The sequence below is a fragment of the Amblyraja radiata genome, chromosome 13 (assembly GCF_010909765.2).
Source record: "Amblyraja radiata isolate CabotCenter1 chromosome 13, sAmbRad1.1.pri, whole genome shotgun sequence".
NCBI classification, from domain to species: Eukaryota; Metazoa; Chordata; class Chondrichthyes; order Rajiformes; family Rajidae; genus Amblyraja; species Amblyraja radiata.
The window spans coordinates 2,783,925-2,810,437 of NC_045968.1; the positions used below are offsets into that span (position 1 = coordinate 2,783,925).

The following is a 26,513-nucleotide window of genomic DNA, read 5'->3' on the forward strand; positions in this document are numbered from 1 at the left end:
TTCCACAATCTACAGCTCTGATTCAATGGCCTTGATTGATTGAAAGATATAGCTTAGAAACGCCCTTCAGCCCATCGAGTTCACACCATCCGTAGATCAAGTCAAGAGTCAAGAGAGTTTATTGTCATGTGTCCCTGATAGGACAATGAAATTCTTGCTTTGCTTCAGCACAACAGAACATAGTAGGCATTGACTACAAAACAGATCAGTGTGTCCATATACCATTATATACGTAAATATACACATGAATAAATAAAATGATAAAGTGCAAATAACAGATAATGGGTTATTAATGTTCAGAGTTTTGTCTGAGCCAAGTTTAATAGCCTGATGGCTGTGGGGAAGTAGCTATTCCTGAACCTGGTCGTTGCAGTCTTCAGGCTCCTGTACCTTCTACCTGAAGGTAGAACACCCATTAACACTAGTTTTATGTTATCCCACTTTCACACCAACTCCCTGAACACTTGGGACAACATGCAGAGGCAAATTAACCTACAAACTCGCATGTCTTTGGTGAAGAAACTGAAGCACTCCTGAAGAAAGTCACTTGATCATAAATTTGACGCAGGCAGCAACCAAGGTCGGGCTGAACTCAGGTCTCTGGTGCTGTGAGGCAGCAGCTCTACCCGCTGCACCACTGTGCTGTCCCAAATATCAAGGCAATGCAAGCATAATTTTATAACTTTTTTTCATGCTGTCATTTTTACTGCTTCAAAATGTTCTATCTAATTCATTTACCATTAGTTTAAATTAAAGTGCAAATGTTGTCATTTTATGTTCACAGTCAGAACAGAAATGGAAGCAGTTGGCAGAGCTTGCAATTAGCAAGTGCCAGTTTTCTCTTGCCCAAGAGTGTTTGCACCATGCTCAGGACTATGGTGGACTATTGCTGCTGGCCACTGCTTCAGGCAATGCTCCAATGGTTGACAAGTTAGCAGAAGTAGTTGAAAAAGATGGCAAAAACAATGTGGCCTTTATGACTTACTTCATGCAAGGAAAGTAAGTATGCTTATTATTGACCTTAATGTAATGCCTTTCAAAACAGCAGATGATATGGAAATAGTAGATGCATTCATATAATTAATTCTGAAGAAAGGTTTGGCCCGAAACATTGCCTATTTCCTTCGCTCCATAGATGCTGGTGCACCCGCTGAGTTTCTCCAGCGCTTTTGTCTACCTTCGATTTTCCAGCATCTGCAGTTCCTTCTTAAATAATGAATGATATAATTCCAGGATGACATTATCAAAACCATCAACCAATAATTTACATGCCTACTTCTAATGTTTCCTATATTGGATACTTCTATCAGAAGTCTCGCCGATTATCCTTTCAGCTTTTTTTTTTTTTAAATTCTGTGAATTTAAATACCACAATCAGATCATCCTCGGTCCTCTTACATGTTCAAGGGAATGCATGTCAGGTTAATGCAACCTGGTTTTGTTACTGATGCCCTGAAACCCAGAATTCATTTTGGCGAATCTGTTGTTTCACACTGAGAATCTGTGCTCTCTTCTTGCTGTTTGATGCACAAAACTAAATGTAGTACATAAAGCAGATTAAACACAGAAACAGGAGGCTCAACCAGCCCATGCTGACATTTATGGTGCATGGAGAACCAACTCTTCAATTCTGACCATTTTGAGATGAGTTTCTCATCCATATGGCTCTGAAGAATCCATTCTTTATGTCTATTCCTAGAGTGCAAGGTGTGACGTAGCCCAGGGATGAACAATTTCTGACATCTTTGATGAATTCCTCCCTCGCATTAAATTTAAATCTTGTGAGGATTTTTCGATTCTCTGGCCTGCCATTATAGCTGTGGTTATGCCTGGAAAGTGCTATCTTTACAGCTCCACACAGTCAGTTTTTGTCTCAGATGGCTGATTAATCAATCAATCAACCTTTATTGTCATCTTGCAAGCAACAGTTGTACAGTGCAAAATGAGAAGATGTTTCCCAGGGAATACCGGAGCATCGCACATGAAATTTAATACATTTCACACATAATAACACTAAAAACAATCCAGTCCCTGATGGAACAGTATAAATAGTTAAAAGCAGGTAAAACAACAACGTTAAAATACAATAAACCAATCATAAAAATGTCCGGGGCAACTGATTTGAGTGGCCAGTGCCAGTTATTAAAGTGTCCGTGCCAGCCGCAGAATCAGGTGACTGTGTACAGAGTGACAGTTTAGCAGCCTCACAGCCTGTGGCAGGAAGCTGTTTAGCAGTCTTGTAGTCCGGGCTTTGATGCTGCGATATCTCTTGCCTGATGGCAGGAGATCCAGGTGTATGTGGAGGGGGTGCAGTTTGTCCTTAGCAATTCTCTGAGCTTTTTTCAGACAGCGGCTCTGGAACAGTTCTTGTACCGAGGGTAGGGAGACGCCAATGATCCTCTCTGCTCCCCTCACTACCCTCTACAGAGCCTTCAGAGCTAACATTACAATGTTATCTGTTCCCATTCTTCCCAAGATCCAGATTTGAGGGGCCAAGTTTAAGCTTCGAGACCCTTAGTCCAGATTCATTTTCATATCTAGCTCCAGATTTGTAGGTGGGACCAGTTTTGTTGTTTTACGCATTATGCTCATTTAATGGTTTTATTTCAAATTAGTTCTGCTATTTTCCGTGGAAAATCGTGTTGTAAAACGATTGTGTCAATGGGGAAACAAGACGTTGGGGTTAGAGAGTTTCAGACTTGCATTACCAAAGTTATTTTTCTAGAGAGCTTTTTCTCTGCTTGTCGATTTCAAAGTGTCTTTTAAGTGGTCCTTCAGTTCCCTTGTTTCCAGATTATCCCTTTTACCGAACTAACAGAGGTCACGTATAATAATTCAACAATACACCTCTGACCCCCCCCCAAATAATTATACCCCACCTGTTTCTCTAATGCACCATGGACTGCTACAAACTTATATAAAGAATTAACAATGACCAAATAAGTAAATAGTTCCAAAAGCACATGCGCCACACGCAACGCTCTCGTTATTTTGTCCAGATTAAAGGACTGCCAGACCATCAGTTGCCGGTTAATTGGTGTTGTACCTGTCGAAACAATTCTGCCCACGTAATACAAATGGTATTCTCTAATTCATCAATCGCATTATATTCAATTGGTGTTTTGAAAACGTGTGTTAAAGCAGAACTGCCTGTACAGTATAATAGTAAATAATTAAAATTGACTGAAATGTTCAAGTGTATTTAAGTAGTCTGTATAAACCAGCCGTTATCTTTTCTTCTGAAAATCCCCCATGTAGGCTCGACAATTGTCTGGAATTGCTGATTAAAACAGGACGACTCCCTGAAGCTGCCTTTTTCTCAAGAACCTACTTGCCCAGTCAGGTATCCAGGTATGTGTTACCAGATGCAGTTTTCTCTTAGTATTATGCACACAAATACACAAGACATGCATACAAGGTCTGCTCTGATGTGAATTTTCCTGCCTTTTAGAGTTGTGAAACTATGGAAGGAGAGCCTCGCTAAAATAAACCAAAAGGCCGCAGAATCCCTTGCTGACCCCACAGAGTATGAAAACCTATTCCCTGGGCTAAAGGAGGCTTTTGCAGCTGAGCAGTATTTGAAAGAAACCAGCAAAACCAAATGCAGACCTGCTCGCGATTACCCCCTTGTCACTGTAAGTAAAAATATTCTTCTACATTTTAAAAATGCTGTGAATTTGAATTTAAATGGGCTCGCTGGTGTTCACATGTTTCACTGTTTTTGTTCAAAAGCTAAACGAAGAAAGGAATATTATTGAAGAATCGAAAGACTCTGTGCATGCAACATTGGAGGAGGTAACTAGATATTAAATACTTGAGTGGGAAACCAATGCATTTTCTGTTTGAAATAACTGAAACCTCTAAAAGCTGTCACTTTGAAAATACATTACTTTGTCATTAGACCTGTTTTAACCTGAGGTTGGGAAGTACAATCCAAAATCTAGAGCCTGCTGTTGTGAATACGCTTTCAGCTTGGGGTGGCACAGCGGTAGAGTTGCTGCCTTACAGCGCCAGAGACTCAGGTTTGATCCTGACCACTGGCGCTGTGTGTGCAGAGTTTGTATGTTCTCCCCGTGACCACGTGGGTTTTCTCCGGGTGCTCATGTTTCCTCCCACTTTCCAAAGACATACAGGTAGGTTTGCAGGTTAATCAGCTTCGGTAAGAATTGTAAATTGTTCCTAGTGTGCAGGATAGTGCTGGTGTATGGGGATAGCTGGTCAGCACAGACTCGGTGGGCCTGTTTCCCACTGTATCTCTAAACTAACAAAAACGACTCAAGTTCTCTCATTGAGGCACACTCGGGGTACTCGGTGGCGGTCTCTTGTGGCAGAAATTGAACCCTGCAGGATTACATGTACCAACAACAATTATATTAAAGGATCCACTTGTTATTGGACCCCAATGATATAAAATATCATCCTATTCCAAATGTATACAAAATGACTTGCTCGTGTTAAGATTAAGCATCTCCATTTGATATCAATTGACATTGCAGAAATCTGCCAGTGACGGTGAAGAAGCAGTTCCTGAAACATCCACACTAATTACATCCGTGATAGCAGAAGTGAAAGCAGCATTGGAATTACCAACTGTTTCTGTGGAAGCTGCAGCTGACTCATTCGACCTTGAAACTAGAAAGGTAATAAGTGGGAATAGTACACGTGTACAGCTCATTTAAGCTATTCCTTTTATGCAAGATTTTATATGGATCACATTTGTGGTCCCACTGAAAACAAGGACTGTCTAACATTGGAAGTAGTACAGTCAATATAGTTGAATTGATTGTTTTTTTCAGGAAAGGATTTGACAAGGCCCCCTGTAGTAACAAATTTAATGTTGGATAAAAAAGCGTGATTGGGAAATAAATATTATTAATAATCCTGGCTCTGAATGTGGTTACCAGTAGAGTAACAGGTCTGTTGTACAAATTCATTAAAATCAACATCATGGACATTTGATGTCTATTTTTAAAGCCACTTGGGGCTAAGAGCCTTTATTTTACTCTTTGGAAATGTGACCTTTAGTAGAAATTGATTGATTAGAATTAATAAATGGATTAGATTTGCCACGTATGGTAGGCTTTTTCCAATTGCCAAATGTATGTTACTCGTATAAAGCAGATTAAATATCGTTGACATATTGAACAAATTGCTGGCACATGCAGTGAGTGCAAAATCCAAAAAAGGAGCTTGACAAAGTACAGAATGTGGGTAAAATAGCTCCTTGTGGGGATAAGTGGTGGGGAATGTGCCTCCTGCCATGGTTTCTTCAACTTGATTCCATCAAAGTGTCATGAGAATTATGTAAAATCAGCCTGCTTTTCTCAAGAGATTGAATGGACAAGTGTGAAAACAGTAGATGGGATTTCCCCTGGTTCTCGTTTTGTCCTTTTTGTAAAGCAGAAAAGGAAAAAGTCAGAGCATATAAACAAATTAGTGGTAGTGAAATTATTGAACAAAGTTCCAATGTCCTGAATTAGACTGGACTTGGAAAAGCAGGGATTCATCAGAGATGGTGTGCATGCCGTTGTTACTGGGAGATCCCCTCTGACCAACGTGGTGGAATTTTTTGAAGTGGTTCCAAAGTATATTGATGAGGCCAATGTACGTAGATTTCAGCAATGCCTTTCACATAATCCCCAAAGGAAAACTGTGCAAGACATTAGAGTCTGTGGCAAGCTGGATACAAATTTAGCCAGAATCTCAGTTTGTTATGAATGGAAACTCCATCAAAAGTAGTGTTGTCACAACTCATTATTTTGGCATTTGAATGCTATAAAGCACCACTGGCATGTCTGTCAAATCCTGCTTGATTGAATACCTTACCTAGTTTCTATAGAATTGATTAAATGAGTCGTCTTCCCCAGTAAAATTTAAATGATTCTGATTGCTTCTGTAACCATGAAAATATATTTTAATCGTGTTCTCTTGTGTTCAGTCTCTTAGTGAGCTTGGTGATGATCTAGATAACTTGGAGCTGGATGACATTGACACTTCTGACATTAACTTGGATGAAGAGTTCCTGGATGATTAAGCTGAAAATTAATATTTAAACACGACCAAATTTCTATCACATGAATGAATATTAGTAATTGCTTAAAGGTTTGTTAATTATTCAACTTTGGACAGTTCTAAAATTGTAAGTGCTCAGTAGGCAGCAGGGTGACATTCCTAAGTGTAACTTGTCCTACACAATAGGCAGCGCTGTTGACAGATCAGTTTATAAGATCATCAAGGCTGCATGGCTACTGTTCCTTACCTGTAAAGCAGTGAGTGGTCAGTTTCACAACTGAATAGAAATGCTCATACTGTTGTGTTGGATTAACTCCAAATAAAACAATACTTTTTCTATGACTGGCATAATTGTATCGTGTTTTTTTTTAACGTGGGGTACATCTTCAAGCTAGTTTTATTAATCCAACTATTATGAAAAGGTTTAAGATAAAAGTTGGCTTCAGAAGCAATTTAACTGTAAAACTGATTTTAAATGGGTTGCCAAGTGCAGGTTGAGATATAAGTGAAATATTTAAAATCAAACATCTAACTATTTCACAAAACTAATCAATTTCCTGCAATAAGTTTGAACTAGTATTTTAGAAACTTTCACTAGTTATGCCTCCATGATGATTTTCTGTACATATGTTCACCACAGAATGGAACTTCAATTTTTAAGACCAGGAACAACTATTTCAGGTCATTTATATGTGCAAGAGGTGGCACCCAATTGTAACAATATTTATATTCAAACATTTCAAATCAAATATTGAAATTGTTTCAATATCAATTTACAGGATATCTGCACAACTATCAAATTACAACATTACGCCAGAATGGTCTAAAATCACTGTGGCTCAATAAGTGAAAATGTTCATACAATTGGCTTTACAGGTTATGACTAACAGGGCTGGACGATGTTTAACTATCATACTGACTCCCTCCTCCCCCACCCCAGGTTCAAACACCCACTGCTGGCATCAAGATATACTCGGGACCATATTCAAAGCCAGCAATTACAAATTAAATATTTATTAAATCACTACCTGCAGTTACAAACCTTGGTCATTACATGAAGTTAATGTCAGTACAAGTTGGCCACAGTGATGGGGGTTCCCCCCCCCCCCAAATAGAAAGTGGGATGGGAATTAAATGTTCTGCCATTGACTGTTTTCAGTATCCAAACCCAGGAAAGTTTAACTGGATTAATATCAGTTGTGTTCTTCTTTTCTCTGTGCATCTTGATCAGCCGAGCTACTGATTGCTTCCTGATAAACTTGCAAAGCTAATTCAAGATAGCTTCCCTTCTTGGAATCAGTATGGGCAAATACCTGGAAGAGAGGGTTTAATAATATGGGTTTAATATTCCATTTTTCCTTAGCAATAATTAAAGATTGAATTGAGATTTTGCATTAGTTATTTCACAAATAGCCAATCGGGAATAATGCAAATAAACTCAAGACAATTATTATTACAAATTTATAATTTTTAAAAGATTCATACTACATCATTGGAATTTCAAATCGCTGCTTCTGAATTTTGGAATTGATTGAGTTTACAATATCCTGGTTTCCAATCATTTTCCTGTTATATTGATTTTGAATTGAATTTTAACCTCGGACTGGCCCGCCTGTTTGAGATGTCCACGATTTTGCTTTCTTCTAGGTTATGAGTCTGCAGCTTGTATAATGTGCATTTACATGGACATCTAAATATCGTTAACTGAACCGCTTTGTTCCAAATAAAAGGAAGTAAGCTTGGCATTCTGTATCAACTGTCTGATTTAAAACAATTACAATGCAGATCAGTTAACTTTACAATGCTAATGCCCCGTCCCACTTAGGAAACCTCTGGAGACTTTGCGCCCCACCCAAGGTTTCCGTGCAGTTCCCGGAGGTTTTTGTCAGTCTCCCTACCTGCTTCCAGTACCTGTAACCTCCAGGAACCGCACGGAAACCTTGGGTGGGGCGCAAAGTCTCCAGAGGTTTCCATTCAGGTTTCCTAAGTGGGACAGGGGCATGATACTGACAGCCTGAACACTTTTGCAAGTTTAGTTTTGAGAAACAGCATTGAAAAGGGCCTTTGGGCCCACAGAGTCCACATGAATCATCATTCAGCCTAGTTTTATGTTATCCCAGCTTTGTCTTCCACTCCCCACACTCTAGTTTAAATAACCTATCAACCTGTACATTTTTGGGATGTGGGAGGAAACCGGAACACCAATGACCAACTGGTCTTATAACATGTACAGTGCAATTCGTGTCAACGGGACCAGGAGGAAACCAACGCGGTCACAGGTACAACATGCAAACTCCACCCGAAGTTGGGGTTGAATCCAGGTCACTGGCACGCAGCAGCTCTACCCGCTGTGCCTCCTTGCTGCCCTAATGGCGCTATAGTAAACTTCTCAGATTTGCATTCTTGCAGATGCTTTGAACAAACATTGGAACAAAATTTACCAAAACATCTTTCGAGTCGAGTGCCCAGGAAATAAAAATTAACCTCAGACAGGCCTGCCTGTTTGAGATGTCCACAATGTGATATACAGATTGCCACTTAAATGCACCAATTCTACAATCAAACTGGATTAATCACAACAACAAAAAATCAATATTGAGGAATTTATTTAAAAAAACTACCTTAATCAGTTCAATACCCTTGGCTTGCTGTACATTTGTTTCATTTGCTGACTGGCACTCTGGGTGCAACGAATGATACAGCTGAACCACACTCACAGCATCATCCATTCTGTAGGAAAAATACATTGACTTCAATTCTTCACATTAAATCACAACTGAGGACAATTATCTGTAGATTCACACAGAAAAATTAGCATTGATAATGTTGTTCAAAACATTAATTTGATAATCGCCTTCACTGCTCACCCCGCCCGACGATTATTATTTGTCCTACTTCACAAACATCAACGTTGATCCATCAGCATTTAAAACACAAAGATGTGAAATTGCAATATGCATTCGAGACAGTGATTACCTCTTTGAGTACACTTAAATTTTGGACAAAATTAAGTCTCAAACTGCTCCTATCTCCATCAAAATTGGTTCCACTATCCATCAGGTTTTTTTTTAAATACTCATTTGTATAGACACTAAAATTCATCATTCTTTTGTTTTCTCTATGTAATTTTATACTGTATATTCTAACTTGATTCCTGATTTATTATCAATGACCTGTGGATGATTTTTTTTCAATCATTGTATTAAGAGGCACAGTTGCTTGTCCTGTACAGATTGTCTGTGGACATCACCAAGATGCTTACAAATGTCATTGCTTGAAAGCCCACAAAGTCTCAATGAGTAATTGTGGCCAAAGGCAATGACAAGCATGACTAACTAGCCTACCACAGCTGCAAATTCCACGATCATACATTGTACACCATTTTATAACCCATTTAGCAAACACGGAAGGCCCAAACTTCATTTGAACTGTTCTCCCACTAGATGCTGCTGTTGCTTTACAATAAATGTCAACATCACTGTAATGTTTCAGAGTGGATAAAAAGTGAATTAGCAAGTTCCTAATGACGCAGGTGGACGTTAGATCATTTACATGCTGCACGTAAAGTTCCATGGAATATCATTTGTGATTCGTCAAGACAATACATCTATTCCTGTCTTGATTTATTTTGCAGAGTTTGATTGACGTTACGTAAAGCCCTATAAGTATTGGCAAAACAGAAATACTGCAAGACGCACCATACCTAAACACTGTCCCTAGATCTTCTAAAAGACTGTGGCATTGCACAAAATATACAGAATACTTAAGGGTTTGGAAGCTTGAATTGAAATGGGTGTGCCGCCAAGGTACTCATGCCCATCCTACTAAGCTGGGTTGTAGCCATGATATGCAAAGCGTTGATCAGGTTGATTTTTGCAAATAATTCAGAATCAAAATGGTTAATGTGAAAAATCATCGGTTTGAGTTGCATCCAACATACATGGGCATGGTCTAACAAAACAATTATAATTAGGTTTTGTTAGTCCACGTCCATAGATGGGTGGTCAGGGCCACCCTCTAGCTGGAGAGATGACGGTTCAGTTGCCTGATAACAACTGGGAAGAAACTGTCTCTGAATCTGGAGGCACGTACCTCTAACCTGATGGGAGAGGGGGGAAGAGGAAGTGACCGAGGTGAGACTGGTCCTTGACTATGCTGGTGGCCTTACCGAGGTAGATGGAGTCGATGGAAGGAAGGTTGTTTCAGGTGATGGTCCGGGCCAATGCCGACTATGCTACGTAAATCTTTGTGATTCCCGACGCGGAAACCTGATTGCATTGGTACTTACAGATCTCTTTGAATCATGTCGATTAATAAACCATCAATTCTCATCCCGTTGCTCAGGTACCACGCCAAGCCTCCAAAGTGTCTTGTTGAACGGAGAAGGTCATATTTGTTGTGTTTATCAATATATTCATATGTCTGGTGGTGAACCTGATGGAGGTCGACAAAGTCAATTTGTTTTTCAAAGGAATCATGTTCTTAATTTCCACAATGACTTTTGAAGCAAAACATTTTCAAATGTAAGGGTATTTAAGATGAAACAACATTAAGATAATACCTTGCAAGGCTATCATCTATGGACTAACTTTCTTCCCGCTCCCCAGGCTACATAGTAAGTTGGTCAGGTGGGCTAGTCTGGAGTGCCCAGTAATGTAGTCACTGTGTGGGTAAATGCATGTTGCCCTGAGGGTCTTTCATAACATTCTCTTACACAGAAAGAAAGTGCACCTCAGTTAAGCCTCAGCTCATGGTTATGGGGAGATTACCAAACCATTTTAAACTTCACGAATGTCAACCCGGGAAATAGATTCAATACAGAGACGAGACTTTTACGCTCAGACAAGCCCTTTACTACATTTCAGTACTGCTCGCTGTTTCTGATGAAACCACGCTGCATTTACCAATTTGAAATGATTTTGACTTGCACGGTCATTATACATTTTCCGTAGCTATTTCATTGTCTGTTTGCATTCAGTTTGACTGGAGGTATACTCACTCTGATGTAATCAGCAGAATTTGGCTCAAATTGGACCAGACAGAGATCAAGAATGTCTTCAAAACGTTCCTGAGCAAAAACAACCTGTAGAAGACAATAATACTCATGTTAAAACTAAAATAAAAACAGCTTAATTAAATACTGCCATTTTAATGCTCACAGAAAATCCCCAGCTTGGAGTGTACATGGGGAGGACATCTCAGAAACTCACACTTTTTCCCAGATGCTTTTGGACGCATGTATTTAAACTTTGGCAGTGATCTTTATCATTAGCTATCCCTATGAGATTCAGATGGATGTAAATCTTCAATAACAGGCCCTTTCTCCTTTATTTGTGTTTGGATCAGTTTTGAGGAAAGTACAGCAGGTTTTGCATCAATTTTGCATGCTGGAAAATCTCTGCTTTGGGTCCCATTTTAATAACTTCCACAAACTTTCACTTACTATGCGTTACTTGGAACTTTCCAAAGAGATACTGGGAAAAGTTAATAGGATGTGACTATGTGTGGGGATGGATCTGAAGAAGATTCTCAACCCGAAACGTCAACTATTCCTTTTCTCCTGAGATGTTCTCAGACCAGCTGAGTTACTCCAACATTTTGTATTATTTTCCTGGCTCTGCAGAGGCACCGAGAGCTAGAGATGTCATCTAGGGGAAGACAGAGGGCAGCCGATGATTTTCTGGGCAGTTTTGATCACTCTCTGCAGGGCTCTCCTGTCTGCTGTTGAGCAGCCGGCAAATCACCCTGTGATACAATATGCCAGCACACTCTCGATGGTGGAGGGGTAGAAGGTCACTAGTAGCTTCTCCTCTAGACTGTTCTAGACTTATCCTCTCATTAGACACCAACAAAGCACAGGGCTGTAATTTACAAAAGGAAGCCACATTGAACATAGCTTCTCATAGAAACATAAAAAATAGGTGCAGGAGTAGGCCATTCGGCCCTTCGAGCCTGCACCGCCATTCAATATGATCATGGCTGATCATCCAACTCAGTATCCTGTACCTGCCTTCTCTCCATACCCCCTGATCCCTTTAGCCACAAGGGCCACATCTAACTCTTAAATATAGCCAATGAACTGGCCTCAACTAGCCTCTGTGGCAGAGAGTTCCAGAGATTCACCACTCTCTGTGTGAAAAATGTTTTTCTCATCTCGGTCCTAAAGGATTTCCCCTCTATCCTTAAACTGTGACCCCTTGTCCTGGACTTCCCCAACATCGGGAACAATCTTCCTGCATCTAGCCTGTCCAACCCCTTAAGAATTTTGTAAGTTTCTATATTCTCATGCCCTGCCTGGGTACATGCTGGCTTGCTGTAAATATTGGTACTGTGAGAAGTACCCACAGCTGCTTTGTTAAGGATCTTTTCATTCTGACAGATTCTTGGAAAGAGATTCTCTGCGATATTGAAAACAGCGAGTCAGCTGCTTTTCATTACATAACTAATATTGGCACCATTGTCAATCCCTGGAAAACTCAGGAAAAATACAGAGAATAAATTTGCCAGAAAAAAAAATGTAGCAAAATGCAAAGCAACGCCTTTTCTAGATATTATTTGCAGCGAAATAGCTCCCGGCACTTTGGAAATATGATTTGTTGCGGTATATTAAGAGACTCCAGAAACAGACCAGACTGCCTTTTGGGGTGAAGGGAAGCAGGGCAGCTTGCAGCAGGTATTAGGGGCATTTTGAAAGAAGATTTTCCCAATTGATTTCAGGACTTTATAACGTCTGCTTTTCTTGAGAGTTAAACGAGGGAAGAAAGATGGGTTATATAGTCCAAGACGTATGAAACGCCAAGCAAGAAACGATGTAATGATGGAGCTCTTCAAACTCAAATAATGTTAGAACAGAGAACAGTCCAGCACAGGAACAGGCCCTTCGGCCCACAATGTCTGATACTAAAAGCAAATCTTATCTGCCCGCACACAATCCATATTACTCCATTCCTCGCATATCCATATCATAGAGTCACAGTGTGGAAGCAGGCCCTGCAGTACATGTACAGCACTGATGCAACATACAAGGGCAGAGCTTTGAACAGTTATGTGGTGCTCACCCTGAGCAAAAAGATATTGTTCAAATGTGATCGGCAGCTAGGTGGCTGAAAGGATAAATGGTGTAGGTAGGAAAAGGCCAAAACAAATCAGGGCCAGCAACAGATGACCAAGGAAGGTTGGAGCCCATAATGGCCCATTATAAATGGTGTATTGTTTTAGACAGATTTGATTCCATCCTCAGGTGTAGTGGTTGGACATTTGATACGTAATCAAATAATCCCAATATGGGAGTTGATAATCACACAGCGGTTCTATGTAGTCTACCAGTCTCCATGTAATTTGGGAGAACAAGGCATGCCAGTCATTCACATCTAGATAAGCAGCAGCCTGTGGCATGAAGGTCTTTGTTTCTACTACAGTAAATCAGATAAGGGACCAACCGGAGCTCCTGGAGAAAACTCATATGGTCACAGGGTGAACGCACAAACTCCATACAGACAGCACCCATAGTCAGGATCGAACCCGGGTCTCTGGCACTGCAAGGAAGCAAATCTACCGCTGCACCACCATGACGCCCTTATATCTAATGGTCTGCAGTGAAAAGTTACTAGTTTAAACCATTTATTCCCATTATTAAACAGTATTTAAGATAATATAATTTACCGTTTAAGAGAAAGTAGGAGAAAGGGAAACAGAGATCCAATTCCTAAAGTCCGTATGCAAATTCTTGGTCGACCCAAATGGCTGCAATGTCCAAAACATAAGCAAATGTGCTTTGCCTAAAACATTTCAGCAGTCATGACCCCAAACAAATGTGAGCAAAAGGAGTGCCTTGCAAACTGATTTTTATTCTATGTAGTCAAGATATTAACAGCAAAGAAAGAAAGTGCAGTTTGGCTCCTATTAGTTTAGTTTAGAGATAGAGTGTGGAAAACAGGCCCCAAGCCCACCGAGTGTGTGCCAACCACCAATCATCCGTACACTAGTTCTATCCTACGCACTAGGGACAATTTACACAAGCCAATTAACTTACAAACCTCCACATCTCTGGAATGTGGGAGAAAGCGTAGCACCCGGAAAAAACCCTCATGGTCACAGGGAGAACGTGCAAACTCCGCACAGACAGCACTCAATGTCAGGATCGAATTTTGTCTCAGTGCCACAGTGCTGAAGATATTGATCAGAGCAGTGTTAACATATAGAGAGCGGGGGGGGGGGGGGGGGAAATGCTTTACCAAAAGATTTTCTTTCTGGAAAATGGGCGGTGGAATAATCGTTCGACCCTCGCGGGGAAAGTACACCTGGATCATCCGATCCCGCTCGTCCCAGGTTGCTTTGCGCAGAACTCCATTAGGTTCCCTCACCACAATAAATCGCTCCTTGGAGAAAAATAAACAAGTGGCACGTTATTTTTAACTAAAATAGACACAAAGTGCTGGCGTAACTCAGCGAGACAGGCAGCATCTCCGGAGAGAAGGAATGGATGACTTTTCGGGTCGGGACCCTTCTTCAGATTGAGGAAGGATCTCAACCCGAAACACCACCCATTCCTTCTCTCCAGAGATGCTGCCTGTCTCGCTGAGTTACTCCAGCATTTTGTGTCTATCTTCGATTTAAACCAACATCTGCAGTTCCTCCCTACGCATTATTTTAACTAAACCAGACAGCAATGTGAAAAACCACCGCATCAATAACGCACGACACTCCCTCCCAGTATTTTTACTTTGTGCTTTTCAGGCAAGTATTCATAGCGCAGAGACGTTACACAAATACAAAGTCAGGTCTTTTGCGTGCACACACATGATCAAGAATATTAAATTACTAGCCAAATCTCCTGATAGTGACAAAATATATTAAATGTGTCTTTGAAAAATATAAAAAATTGTCAAAAGAATATATTGCAAAACTAATTAAGTAAAGTTAGGTCGACAGTGATATACTACAGCTGAATAAGGTTCAGGGGTTGTGGGGTTAAATGCACAATTCATGCTCATTTAGTTTAGTTTAGTTTATTATTGTCATGTTTGCAATAGACAATATGTGCAGGAGTAGGCCATTTGGCCCTTTGAGCCAGCACCGCCATTCAATGTGATCATGGCTGATCATCCCCAATCAGTACCCCGTTCCTGCCTTCTCCCCATATCCCCTGACTCCGCTATTTATAAGAGCCCTATCTAGCTCTCTCTTGAAAGCATCCAGAGAACCCGCCTCCACCGCCCTCTGAGGCAAAGAATTCCACAGACGAGTGTGCAGTGAAAAGCTTTTTTGTTGCGTGCTATCCACCCAGTAAAGTCCAATTACATTGTCCGAGGGTCTTCAATAAGGTAGAGATGGTAGCTCAGGACCGCTCTCTAGTTGGTGATAGGATGGTTCAGTTGCTTGATAACAGCAGGGAAGAAACTGTCCCTGAATCTGGATGTTTAGTTGGGTATAGAAATACAACATGGAAACAGGCCCTCTGGCCTATCGAGTCCACGCCAGGTATTCGCATTAGTTCTATATTATCCCGCCCTCTCACCCAGATCCTACACATTCGGGGTAATTCACAGAGGTTGCTTAACCTACAACACCGCACGTAACCTACAAACTACCTTTAATTTACAAAAACTATGGAAAACAATTACTGACTATGAAGGATGAAATTCTCATCCTACGCAGCCAATGAGTTAGATTGGCCTATGGATTCCACAGATCTGAGAATAACAGGCCAAATAAGCTGCCTTACATAAGCGGGGGAAATGTTCCCAATGTTGGGCGAGACCAGAACCAGGGGCCGCAGTCTTAGAATAAAGGGGAGGTCATTTAAGACTGAGGTGAGAAAAAACTTTTTCACCCAGAGAGTTGTGAATTTATGAAATTCTCTGCCACAGAGGGCAGTGGAGGCCAAGTCACTGGATGGATTTAAGAGAGAGTTAGATAGAGTTGTAGGGGCTAGTGGAGTCAAGGGATATGGGGAGAAGGCAGGCACGGGTTATTGGTAGGGGACGATCAGCCACGATCATAGTGAATGGTGGTGCTGGCTCGAAGGGCCGAATGGCCTCCTCCTGCACCTATTGTCTATGTTTCTATTACATCCCACATCTTGCACCGCAGATTGTCATGAAATTCCAATGTTTCAATATGCTCCTGTAATAAGCATCATCTTCTATTATTAAATGTTGATAGAACATCCTGGTCCCAGTGGTTTCCCATCACTTCAACAACCATTAACAATTTATTTGACTTGATGATTGTTTTTAATGTAAAAAGAGGTAACTGTAGGAACGTCATGCCCTTGCAGGCCTGAGGATTGTACTTACTCTGTGTGGCTTGTCGTATGTTATATCTGTGAAGACGTATTTAGCCGTTTCCAAACCGGCAAGAATTTTGTCTTCTGCGAGGACGTCGCAAATTGTTTCCCTTTCGGCCAGGACGGGTGGCATTCGGAGATGCTCTTTAGCGACTTCCATTGCTTCATCCCGAGCCTGGAGAAAGTACATCGTAATTACCTCAGTCATGTTGCCCCAACTACAGGTCACCACCTCACCAAATCTGTGCCATCATACACCACTGGGGAATGGGGCTTACATGCTATTCTACCACTCCGGTGTCTCTCACACATGCGCGTTTAAGGCAGCACAGTGATAGAGCTACTGGCTCAGTGCCAGCAACCCTGGCTCGATCCTGTCCTCGAGTGATGTCTATGTGGAGTTTGAGCGTTCTCCCTGTGACTGTGTGGGTTTCCCCCGGGTGCCTCGGTTTCCCCCCACATCCCAAAGACGTGCAGGTTTCAAGGTTACTTGGCCTGCAGATGTGATGAAGGACGGGTCCATTGGCGACTTCTGAAGGGAAGTGGATAAACATGTGGTGAAGAGAAATTTACAAAACTACCTAGAAGGGGAGAGTGGGGGAAATAGCGAGTTGCTCCAAACAGCCTCCTTATGAGGATTAATCTCATCTATCGCAAGTTCCCAAAACGTTGCCTATCATGTTTTTCCAGAGATGTTGCCTGACCTGCTGAGTTACACCAGCACTTTGTGTCCTTTATGACAAGACCTGTCATATTTGCCACAGAGGGCGGAGTGTATATGGAACGAGCTGCCAGAGGAAGTTGCTGAGGCAGGTACTGTAACAACATTTAAAAGACATTTGGACAGGTACGTGGATAGGGAAAGTTTCAGAGGGATATGGGCCAAATGCAGACAAGTGTAACTAGCATAGATGGGGCATCTTGGTCGGCATGAGCAACTTGTTTCCCTGCTGTATGGTTGACTTTAAAAGATTTCTTCCATTCCACCTTGCATTATATTAATATGCAAGAAAAATGTCAATCTCACTTTCTCCTCACTGATATTCTTGTTAGAACAAGGTGAATGTTTATTTGCTAATACCTTGAAGAATTATAGGGGTGGCAGAGTGGTGCAGTGGTAGAGTCGCTGCCTCCAGCGCCAGAGACCCGTGTTCGATCCTGACTACGGGTGCTGTGTGCTGTCTGTATAGAGTTTGTACGTTGTGCGTTTTTTTCCGGGTGTTCTGGTTTCCTTCACGGATGATTTTTGTATGGAGTTTGTACATTCTCTCTGTGACCTGCGTGGAATTCTCTGCCACAGAAGATAGTGGAGGCCAATTCACTGGATGTTTTCAAGAGAGAGTTGGATATAGCTGATAAAGCTAACAGAATCAAGGGATATGGGGAGGAACGGGGTACTGATTTTAGATGATCAGCTATGATCATATTACTAAAACTCTCTGTGGAGTTTGAGCGTTCTCCCATTTACTAAAACTCTCATCTTGTTTGTTATTCCGTCTGTCTGTGAGTGAGTATGATCCTGAAATTACGCCAAAAAGGTACACGACGGCACTACAATTTTTGGCCCACCTTACTCACCATTGTCCTGTGGTGTGGTGTATCCATGTTTCATTCAGATTGATGGTATATTTTACAAGTTATTCACATTTTAAACTTTGCAAAACCCACCGTTGACAAAAATGTTTTATCTGCACTGGCAGTTGGCAGCGTATGATGTCACAATGGGATTTCATTTACATAAACTGCCCGTCAGCTGTGTTCCACCCCACAATGACATCTCAATGGGATCTCATCACATTAAAAATCCCTGTTTTCAAAAACACAGCAGCGTTACACCATGACAGCACAATGTGATCTAATTTACATATAAATAACACAGCAGCTTCCACTTCACAATGACGTCAAGGGGGCTAGGGAGGGGAGAGGAGTTATGGAGGGAGGGAGGTAGTGACTGAGGGTAGGGGAAAGGAGAAGGAGGGAGAGTTGAGTGGGGGAGGGGAGAGGGGAAAGAAGAGGGAGGGTGGAGAGGGGGAGAGTGCTGGGGGATGAGGGGAAATGAGCCGTGCCTGCGCAGTTGGGGGCCATCTATGAGTGGTGGAATATTGTGTTGATGGAACGTGTTGTGTTGGGGACACATTTTAATCTTTACAAAACCCCACTTCGACAAAATTAACTTGCATGCACTGACAGGTAGCAGCTTATGACGTCACCATCGGATCCTGAATCCCATTTACATTAAAGATTGCTTTAAAAAACATATTCTGTCACAATGTTAACAAAGACAGGACTGCCAGTGCAAAGAGAGATTTGTTACATTGTTGTAAGGAGAGGGAGGGAGTGGGGGAGGGGACGAGGAGAGGATTGTTGTTTAATGTTATTTAAACAGATGGAGGGGGAGGAGGGGGCTAGGGAGGGCAGAGGGGTTGTGGAGGGAGGGAGCGAGTGACTGATGGAATGGGAAAGGAGAGGGAGGGAGAAGTGGAGGGAGTGGGGAGAGGGGAAAGAAGAGGGAGGGTGAAGAGGAGGGGGAGGGAGTGCTGAGGATATGGGGAAATGAGCCGCGCCTGCGCAGTTGGGGGCTATGGGTGAGTGGTGGAATATTGCGTTGGAACAGGTTGCGATGGGGGAAGGGGTGAGTGGTGGAATATTGCGTCGGGGGAACAGGGCCCAACGGGTCCCACTTGGTCTTGTCTCTAACCTAAACTAAACAAAGCAACATTGACTGCCAAGAGTAAACATACCCCATCAAGCTGCTCATCAGTGAATAGTTTGTATTGAGGCGGATTCAGTTGCTGCTTCATTGGCTTGAAGACCTTTTCCAGATTCAAGCCCGTTATTCTGCCAAGGATATTCTGGACCTCTTTATCCATGAACTGAGGTTTACTGATACCTGCGGCTTTCACCTCTGTGAAACCAAGTGAGGGAAGAGAAGTTAAAATACATTTTACTTCAGTATAAAACTGCAACTATAAAACTAAAATTGCCCCAAACGTAGGGAGTGGATGGGAAAGTGGAATAACATAGAATGAGCTGAGAACGGGCGATTGTTGGTCGGCGTGGACTCGGTGCGCTGAAAGGCCCATTTCCATGCTATATCTCCACACTAGACTTACACAAAAACACAATTTGTTTCAATTCACAGCTACCTGGGTTTCTATCAATAGTTCTTTGAGATGAATGTAACATCTCTGGCACCATTTCCAACTCAGTCCAAAGACGTTCTCCCCACCAATGGCAAAATCTTTTTCATGCATTTGATCAAACAACTTCCTGTTGCATGACAAAATGTGGAGGAAGGAACTGCAGATGCTGGTTTAAATCGAAGATAGACACAAAATGCTGGAGTAACTCAGCGGGACAGGCAGCATCTCTGGAGAGAAGGAGTGGGTGACGTTTCGGGTCGAGACACTTCTTCAGACTACATCAGTCAGACTACACCCATTCCTTCTCTCCAGAGATGCTGCCTACAAAAAGTAGTAAACGCAGCCCAGTGCATCATCGGCTCTGATCTTCCTTTCATCGAGGGGATTTATCGCAGTCGCTGCCTCAAAAAGGCTGGCAGTATCATCAAAGACCCACACCATCCTGGCCACACACTCATCTCCCTGCTACCTTCAGGTAGAAGGTACAGGAGCCTGAAGACTGCAACGACCAGGTTCAGGAATAGCTACTTCCCCACAGCCATCAGGCTATTAAACCTGGCTCGGACAAAACTCTGATTATTAATAACCAATTATCTGTTATTTGCACTTTATCAGTTTATTTATTCATGTGTGTATATATTTATATTAGGGTATATGGACACACTGATCTGTTTTGTTGTAAATGCCTACTATGTTCTGTGTGCTGAAGCAAAGCAAGAATGTCATTGTCCTATTTGGGATACATGACAATAAACTCACTTGAACTTGAACTGTCCCGCTGAGTTCCTCCAGCATTGTGTCTATCCTGTTGCATGACAGATACATCCCAACATATGACAAATCACTATAGCAACAGGCTTAATTAAACTGTCTACCACATTAAACATCACTGTCCCAGTGTTTTCTTTAAAACTATGTTAGCTGCACATGTCACTATACTTTATTTAACTATCTAGAGAGTATAATATTACTCTTTTAAATTGTTTACCAAATGCTTGCTGTTGGCTGCAATATATCACAATACCACCACAACAACATGGCTAAGGAAGTAAAAGAGCACTTGGGTATTTTGCAGAGTGTAACTAATCTTCCTAGTTTCTTCCCACACAAGGCTCTTATCGAACATAATGGAATATTTCACCACTGCCATTAAAGACATCACCTACACCAGCACTAAAGATAATGGCAGAGTAGACGATGGGCCGAATGGCCTAATTCTACTCCGAGTCCTTATGACCGTTTCATGTACAATATCCACAACAAGAGTCCATTTTTCTTCCACCATTTTTCTCTGAATACAATACACACCCCATTCAACCGTAGCTTTGGAATTAGTGTATGTGCCACACAACAATCTCCAAGTTTAATGACTTGGAACAGCACGGTGGCGCAGCGGCAGAGTTGCTGCCTTCGAGCGCCAGAGACCCGGGTTCGATCCTGACTACGGATGCTGTCTGTACGGAGTTTGTGCGTTCTCCCCACGACTGCATGGGTTTCTCCCCAAGTGCCCCAGTTTCCTCCCCGCACTCCAAAGCCGTGCAGGTTTCTAGGTTAATTGGCTTTGGTAAAAATTGTAAATCGCCCCTAGTGTGTAGGATAGTGCTAGTGAAGGGGATCTCGGTGGGCCGAAGGGCCCGTTTCTGCGCTGTATCTCAAAACTAAACTAAATAGACACAAAAAGCTGGAGTAACTCAGCAGGGCAGGCAGCATCTCTGGAGAGGAGTGGTTGACGTTTCGAGTTGAGGCCCTTCTTGATTTGGATCAGCAAGGACAACAGAAACAGATGCAAAGTGACATTATCCCCGTGAGATACAATTCTCTTACTTGAACTTTATTTTCCTTCATCGCTACTGGGAATAAATCTTTGGAATTTGAACCTAGGTTGAGACTAAGATTGTACAAAAACACTGGTGATTTTGGGCAGCACAAAAAAAAAGGCTCAACTTTGCTTTCTCAAAGCAACTAATCATGGACTATATATATCAATTATACCAACGCTGTTTAAATCCTGGTCATTGATCTGGTTTCAAGGGAAGACAATGGATCGGGGAAGGTTCACTTTGAATGCTCCATCAAAGGCCAACACTGACAGGACAGCTTAAACAGTAGACACAAACAGCTGGAGTAACTCAGCGACTCATAGAAACATAGAAAATAGGTGCAGGAGGAGGCCATTCGGCCCTTCGAGCCAGCACCGCCATTCATTGTGATCATGGCTGATCGTCCCCTATCAATAACACGTGCCTACCTTCTCCCCATATCCCTTGACTCCACTAGCCCCTAGAGCTCCATCTAACTCTCTCTTAAATCCATCCAGTGACTTGGCCTCCACTGCCCTAAGCTTTTCCCACTGAGAGTAGGGAAGATTCAAACAAGGGGACATGACTTGAGAATTAAGGGACAGAAGTTTAGGGGTAACATGAGGGGGAACTTCTTTACTCAGAGAGTGGTGGCTGTGTGGAATGAGCTTCCAGTGAAGGTGGTGGAGGCAGGTTCGTTTTTATCATTTAAAAATAAATTGGATAGTTATATGGACGGGAAAGGAATGGAGGGTTATGGTCTGAGCGCAGGTATATGGGACTGGGGGAGAATACGTGTTCGGCACAGACTAGCAGGGTCGAGATGGCCTGTTTTCTGTGCTGTAATTGTTATATGGTTATATGCCCTCTGTGGCAGGAAAATTCCATAATTTCACAACTCTCTGGGTGAAAACGTTTTTTCTCACCTCAGTCTTAAATGACCTCCCCTTTATTCTAAGACTGTGGCCCATGGTTCTGGACTCGCCCAACATTGGGAACATTTTACCTGCATCTAGCTTGTCCAGTCCTTTTATAATTTTATATGTTTCTTTAAGATCCCCCCTCACCCTTCTAAACTCCAGTGAATACAGGCCTAGTCTTTTCAATCTTTCCTCATATGACAGTCCCGCCATCCCAGGGATCAATCTCGTGAACCTACGCTGTCAGACAGTATCTCTGAAGAAAAGAAATAGGTGATGTTTCAGGACGTTCCGGTTAAAACCACAGTCACGTGTGTTTTCTCAGTGTTTGTCTGCGCTTCCACCTTTTACCTTGCGGGTTCCAATTCTGGTTCCAGACTTTCCAGTTCAGGCCCAAACCCGGATTACAGGTACCGACAGTCGATCCCTCCCTCTCCATCCCAACCCCACCCAAGTAATTAATTCATTTGTTCTATGTCTCCACACATCATCGTCTATAACCCCTGACTCTCAGTCTGAATAAGGGTCTCGACCCAAAACGTCAGCTATTCCTTTTCTCCAGAGCTGCTGTCTGACCCGCTGAGTTACTCCAGCTTTTTTGTGTCTATCTTCGGTTTAGACCAGCATCTGTAGTTCCTTCCTACATAGCTTAAACATTTATCTCCCTGTTGCAAATACTTTTTGTAGAGATTGGAATCTATATCTATAATCTATATCTCAGCAATGTGAAACTCAACTCCCATCAGTCATCATGATCTAGATATCTTGCAAGGCCAAACCAAAAGCATGGTCACGGAAACACAAGAAATGTATGGAAGTATCACCACTTATTTATGGATCACATGTTCTTATCATCACCACCCGTTTGCGGATCAAACGCTTCAAAGCTTTTCTGAAATGTTGCCAGTTTTAATCAAAATCTTTTCAGATAGAACAATGTCATCCAGTTATTTGCTGCAATCACAACTGATGGCAACCCCTTGATTTATGTTATCTCATATGCACCTGGAAATGGCCCATAACTTTCTGAAGCATAACAGCTGGGGCTAAATACCAAGACATTGCTATATAGAGATATATCAGTCAGTAGAGTCTAACTCTGCCCAAGTCAGTTATCAAGATGACAAAGTTAAAAGGAATGTCAGTGCAACTTTGTTTAAAGAATACCATAAAGGAAGAACTAAGTATGGTTTAAATGGACTTATCAACGTAGATTTACAACTAGCGAGCATGTAATATGCAATGTTATGGACATATACTAGACCCCACAATGTTCATAGTTCCCATATTATGAGCAAAATTCGGCCCATCAAGTCTACTCCGCTATTCAATCATGGCTGATCTATCTTTCCCTCTCAACCCCATTCTCCAGCCATCTCCCCATAACCCCTGACACCCGTACTAATCAAGAAACTGTCAATCCCCACCTTAAAAATATCCATCCACTTGTACTCTTCTGCAGGGGGTGTGATGACTGTGAATCTGTCCTAATCAGTCTGCGGCATTATAAGAATGCACCATCTGTATCAGAGCCCACAGCACAGTAAATACCATCCTAGATGCTAATCATCGGGTTGCATTTATAACGGCTTTAATATTAAGAACATTTCATAAGTATAATGGACACTAAACTTGGAGGGGAGAGATTGGAGAATGCAACTAAAAATGTCCACGAAAAAAAAAATAGGAATAGCACTGATGTTGGTTGATCCAAGAGTTTCCACCATTTTCTGTTTTCTGTACAAACTTCATTCATTAAACAGAATGTCTCATCACCAGAACTTTCATCAAGCACCTTGGCTGGTGATGAGGAAGTCTACTCTCTGATTGCTGGTAAAATCAGTGTTCAACATGTACTATGTATATTCTGTTGTGCTGCTACAAGTAAGAATGTCATTGTTCTGATTAGGACATATGACAATAAAACACTCTCGACTCTTGGTCAGATCTTGCATGCTTCGTTGCAATACGGGCTTGCCAGAGTGGTGGCACAGCAGTCGATTTGCTGCCTTACAGCACCAGAGACCTGGATTCGATCCTGACTATGGGTGCTACCTGTACGGAGTCTGTACGTTCTCCCCTTGTACCTGCGTAGATTTTCCCTGGCAGCTCCGGTTTCCTACCACACGCATAAGATGTACAGGTTTGTAGGTTAATTGGCTTGGTAAAAAATATAAATTGTCCCTAGTGCATGTAGATTAGTGTTAATGTGCAGGGATTGCTGGTCTGCATGGCTCAGTGGGCCGAATGGCCTATTTCCGTGTTGGTGCTGTGAGGCAGCAACTCTACCAACTCTGTGGTCTTCCAAAGCATGTGTGTTACAAGCTAATGAATTTGAGTTCAGAATGATATGCTAAAATCTTATCTATGCTCCCAAGCCTTTCCTGACGTCCACTGAGTGAGGGCTATATGTATATATGTATGTAGTTTGTTTGTTTATACTATTCTTATAACAAATGTTAAGCACTTTGGCCAACGAGAGTTGTTTTTTTAAATGTGCTATATAAATAAATGTGACTTGACTTGACTGAAGCTGGGTGCAGTCATTGCAAAGGCTTATTTGAGGACCACAGGCCACAATGTAAAGGACTACCGTTATAGCACACTGTATGATTGGAATCTGTTAAAACTATTTGCTAAAAAATGATAATAAATGATGTGATAATGTTAAGTAATTGTACTAACCTGACCTTTGATGTGATATTGACTTAAACATACAGAAAAAATTCAACTTTAAATATACTGCACTAAATATATATATTGCCTCTTTAACGAATAGAGTACATTGCGAATAAGGAAATGTTGGTTTGGCCAGGAACACCTAGTCCTGTAAAATGTCTTCATAGTCCCAGCTGCCAGACACATCTTCAACAGTCTTTGTGTCTCAGTCTTTAATATAGTCTATGTGTCTCAGTCTTTAATATAGTCTTTTTGTCTCAGTCTTTAATATAGTCTTTGTGTCTCAGTCTTAAATATAGTCTTTGTGTCTCAGTCTTTAATATAGTCTTTGTGTCTCAGTCTTTAATATAGTCTTTGTGTCTCAGTCTTTAATATAGTCTTTGTGTCTCAGTCTTTAATATAGTCTTTGTGTCTCAGTCTTAAATATAGTCTTTGTGTCTCAGTCTTTAATATTATCTTTGTGCCTCAGTCTTAAATATAGTCTTTGTGTCTCAGTCTTTAATATTATCTTTGTGTCTCAATCTTTAATATAGTCTTTGTGTCAGTCTTAAATATTATCTTTGTGTCTCAGTCTTAAATATTATCTTTGTGTCTCAGTCTTAAATATAGTCTTTGTGTCTCAGTCTTTAATATAGTCTTTGTGTCTCAGTCTTTAATATAGTCTTTGTGTCTCAGTCTTTCCCGTTGTAATTCTGATGGGGCCAGGCATCACCAGTCAACAAGAATAGGCTCGGATGGCCTCCGCGAGTAGATTTACCACCTTGTCTCAATTTACACCTTAAATGCAATTTGCTGCGCCCTTTTTTTTAATTAAAAAGCAGCACTTAGCATTTGAAATAGGCTTGAGACCAAAGATCTGTGATCTTTGCTTGAGACGGGCGTTGTGCAGTTGGTGAGAAGGACATTAAACCCTCCCAGCTTGTATTTCCGTGTAAGTTTCCCACGCTAGGCAGCGCGGGGCTGCTCCAGTCAGTGAGGGGTTCCCCCTAACACTCACCGCGTTCCCCGGGACTCCGGCTGCACACATCCCGGGCACACAGTCGCTCCACCAGTGCAAGGAGCCGGACTCTCTGAACCACTCTCCTCGTTGTCCTGAGCGCTGCCATGTTCACCTCTGCTGTTGCTGCTTCTGCTGCTGCTGCTACTGCTAGACATGGACCTTCCGCTTTGAGAAAGAAACGCTGCAACTCAGCACCCTGGGAGATGGAGTTTGCGATGTTAGCGATCTCAATGCAATGCATGTGTTGCATTTGCACCAAAGATTTGCTCATAAAGTACGACTAGAAAAACCTTTTGTATTTCGGTTTGTGGAGTAGGAGTGTGGAATAAATTGAACGGGGAATTAAAGCAATGCACAAACATGAATCATTTTAAAATGATATATAAAAACATAATTTATAAGGGGTACAGGGATGGAGGGGATGGTTGACAAGTGGGGGTTGATGTTTATCTATTGCTTTACTATTGTTTACTTATGTTTGGGTACTTCAGATATGAAGTTTGTATGTGCATAATAGTTGTATGTATATATATGTCTAGGTATTATGGGAAATTGCCTAGGGTAGTATTATTATTAATTAATTGATTTTTAAACATGGTAGAAGTGTTGGGGAAAAGGGGTGAGATTTAATAAGTTATTCTTCTTCTCACTCCTTTTCGAGCTTGTACAGAC

General features: G+C 41.7%; 2 protein-coding genes across 4 annotated transcripts in view; one reads left to right on the top strand and one right to left on the bottom strand.

Annotated features, from left to right (window-relative positions):
- copb2 (COPI coat complex subunit beta 2) overlaps positions 1-6,360 on the top strand; it is a 42,553-nt gene extending 36,193 nt beyond the window's left edge. For all 3 annotated transcript variants that reach the window (XM_033031097.1, XM_033031098.1, XM_033031096.1), the window contains 6 exons: positions 785-999; positions 3,259-3,351; positions 3,452-3,635; positions 3,733-3,795; positions 4,497-4,640; positions 5,939-6,360. In XM_033031097.1, coding sequence (XP_032886988.1) covers positions 785-999; positions 3,259-3,351; positions 3,452-3,635; positions 3,733-3,795; positions 4,497-4,640; positions 5,939-6,034 — 795 coding nt within the window. In that variant the 3' untranslated portion in view covers positions 6,035-6,360. The remainder of the gene's footprint in view (positions 1-784; positions 1,000-3,258; positions 3,352-3,451; positions 3,636-3,732; positions 3,796-4,496; positions 4,641-5,938) is intronic.
- A 304-nt stretch (positions 6,361-6,664) lies between these two features.
- On the bottom strand, positions 6,665-26,003 carry mrps22 (mitochondrial ribosomal protein S22). The gene is made up of 8 exons (XM_033031099.1): positions 25,839-26,003; positions 19,042-19,205; positions 16,311-16,475; positions 14,247-14,390; positions 11,012-11,095; positions 10,301-10,446; positions 8,634-8,742; positions 6,665-7,325 (listed from the first exon to the last, which is right to left on the bottom strand). Exons 1-8 carry the CDS (start codon positions 25,945-25,947, stop codon positions 7,206-7,208), a joined length of 1,041 nt encoding a protein of 346 aa, XP_032886990.1. The 5' UTR covers positions 25,948-26,003; the 3' UTR covers positions 6,665-7,205.
- Between the last annotated feature and the right edge of the window lie 510 nt (positions 26,004-26,513).

What these genes read in the sequence shown, in the direction of transcription:
- mrps22 (XM_033031099.1), bottom strand. Translation starts at nt 25,947, where the DNA reads ATGGCAGCGCTCAGGACAACGAGGAGAGTGGTTCAGAGAGTCCGGCTC. An exon ending in CTGATGAGCAGCTTGATGGG is followed by an intron (nt 16,476 to 19,041) that starts GTATGTTTACTC and finishes TACTTTCTCCAG; the next exon opens with GCTCGGGATGAAGCAATGGA. An exon ending in TCCAGAAAGAAAATCTTTTG is followed by an intron (nt 11,096 to 14,246) that starts GTAAAGCATTTC and finishes TGTCTTCTACAG; the next exon opens with GTTGTTTTTGCTCAGGAACG.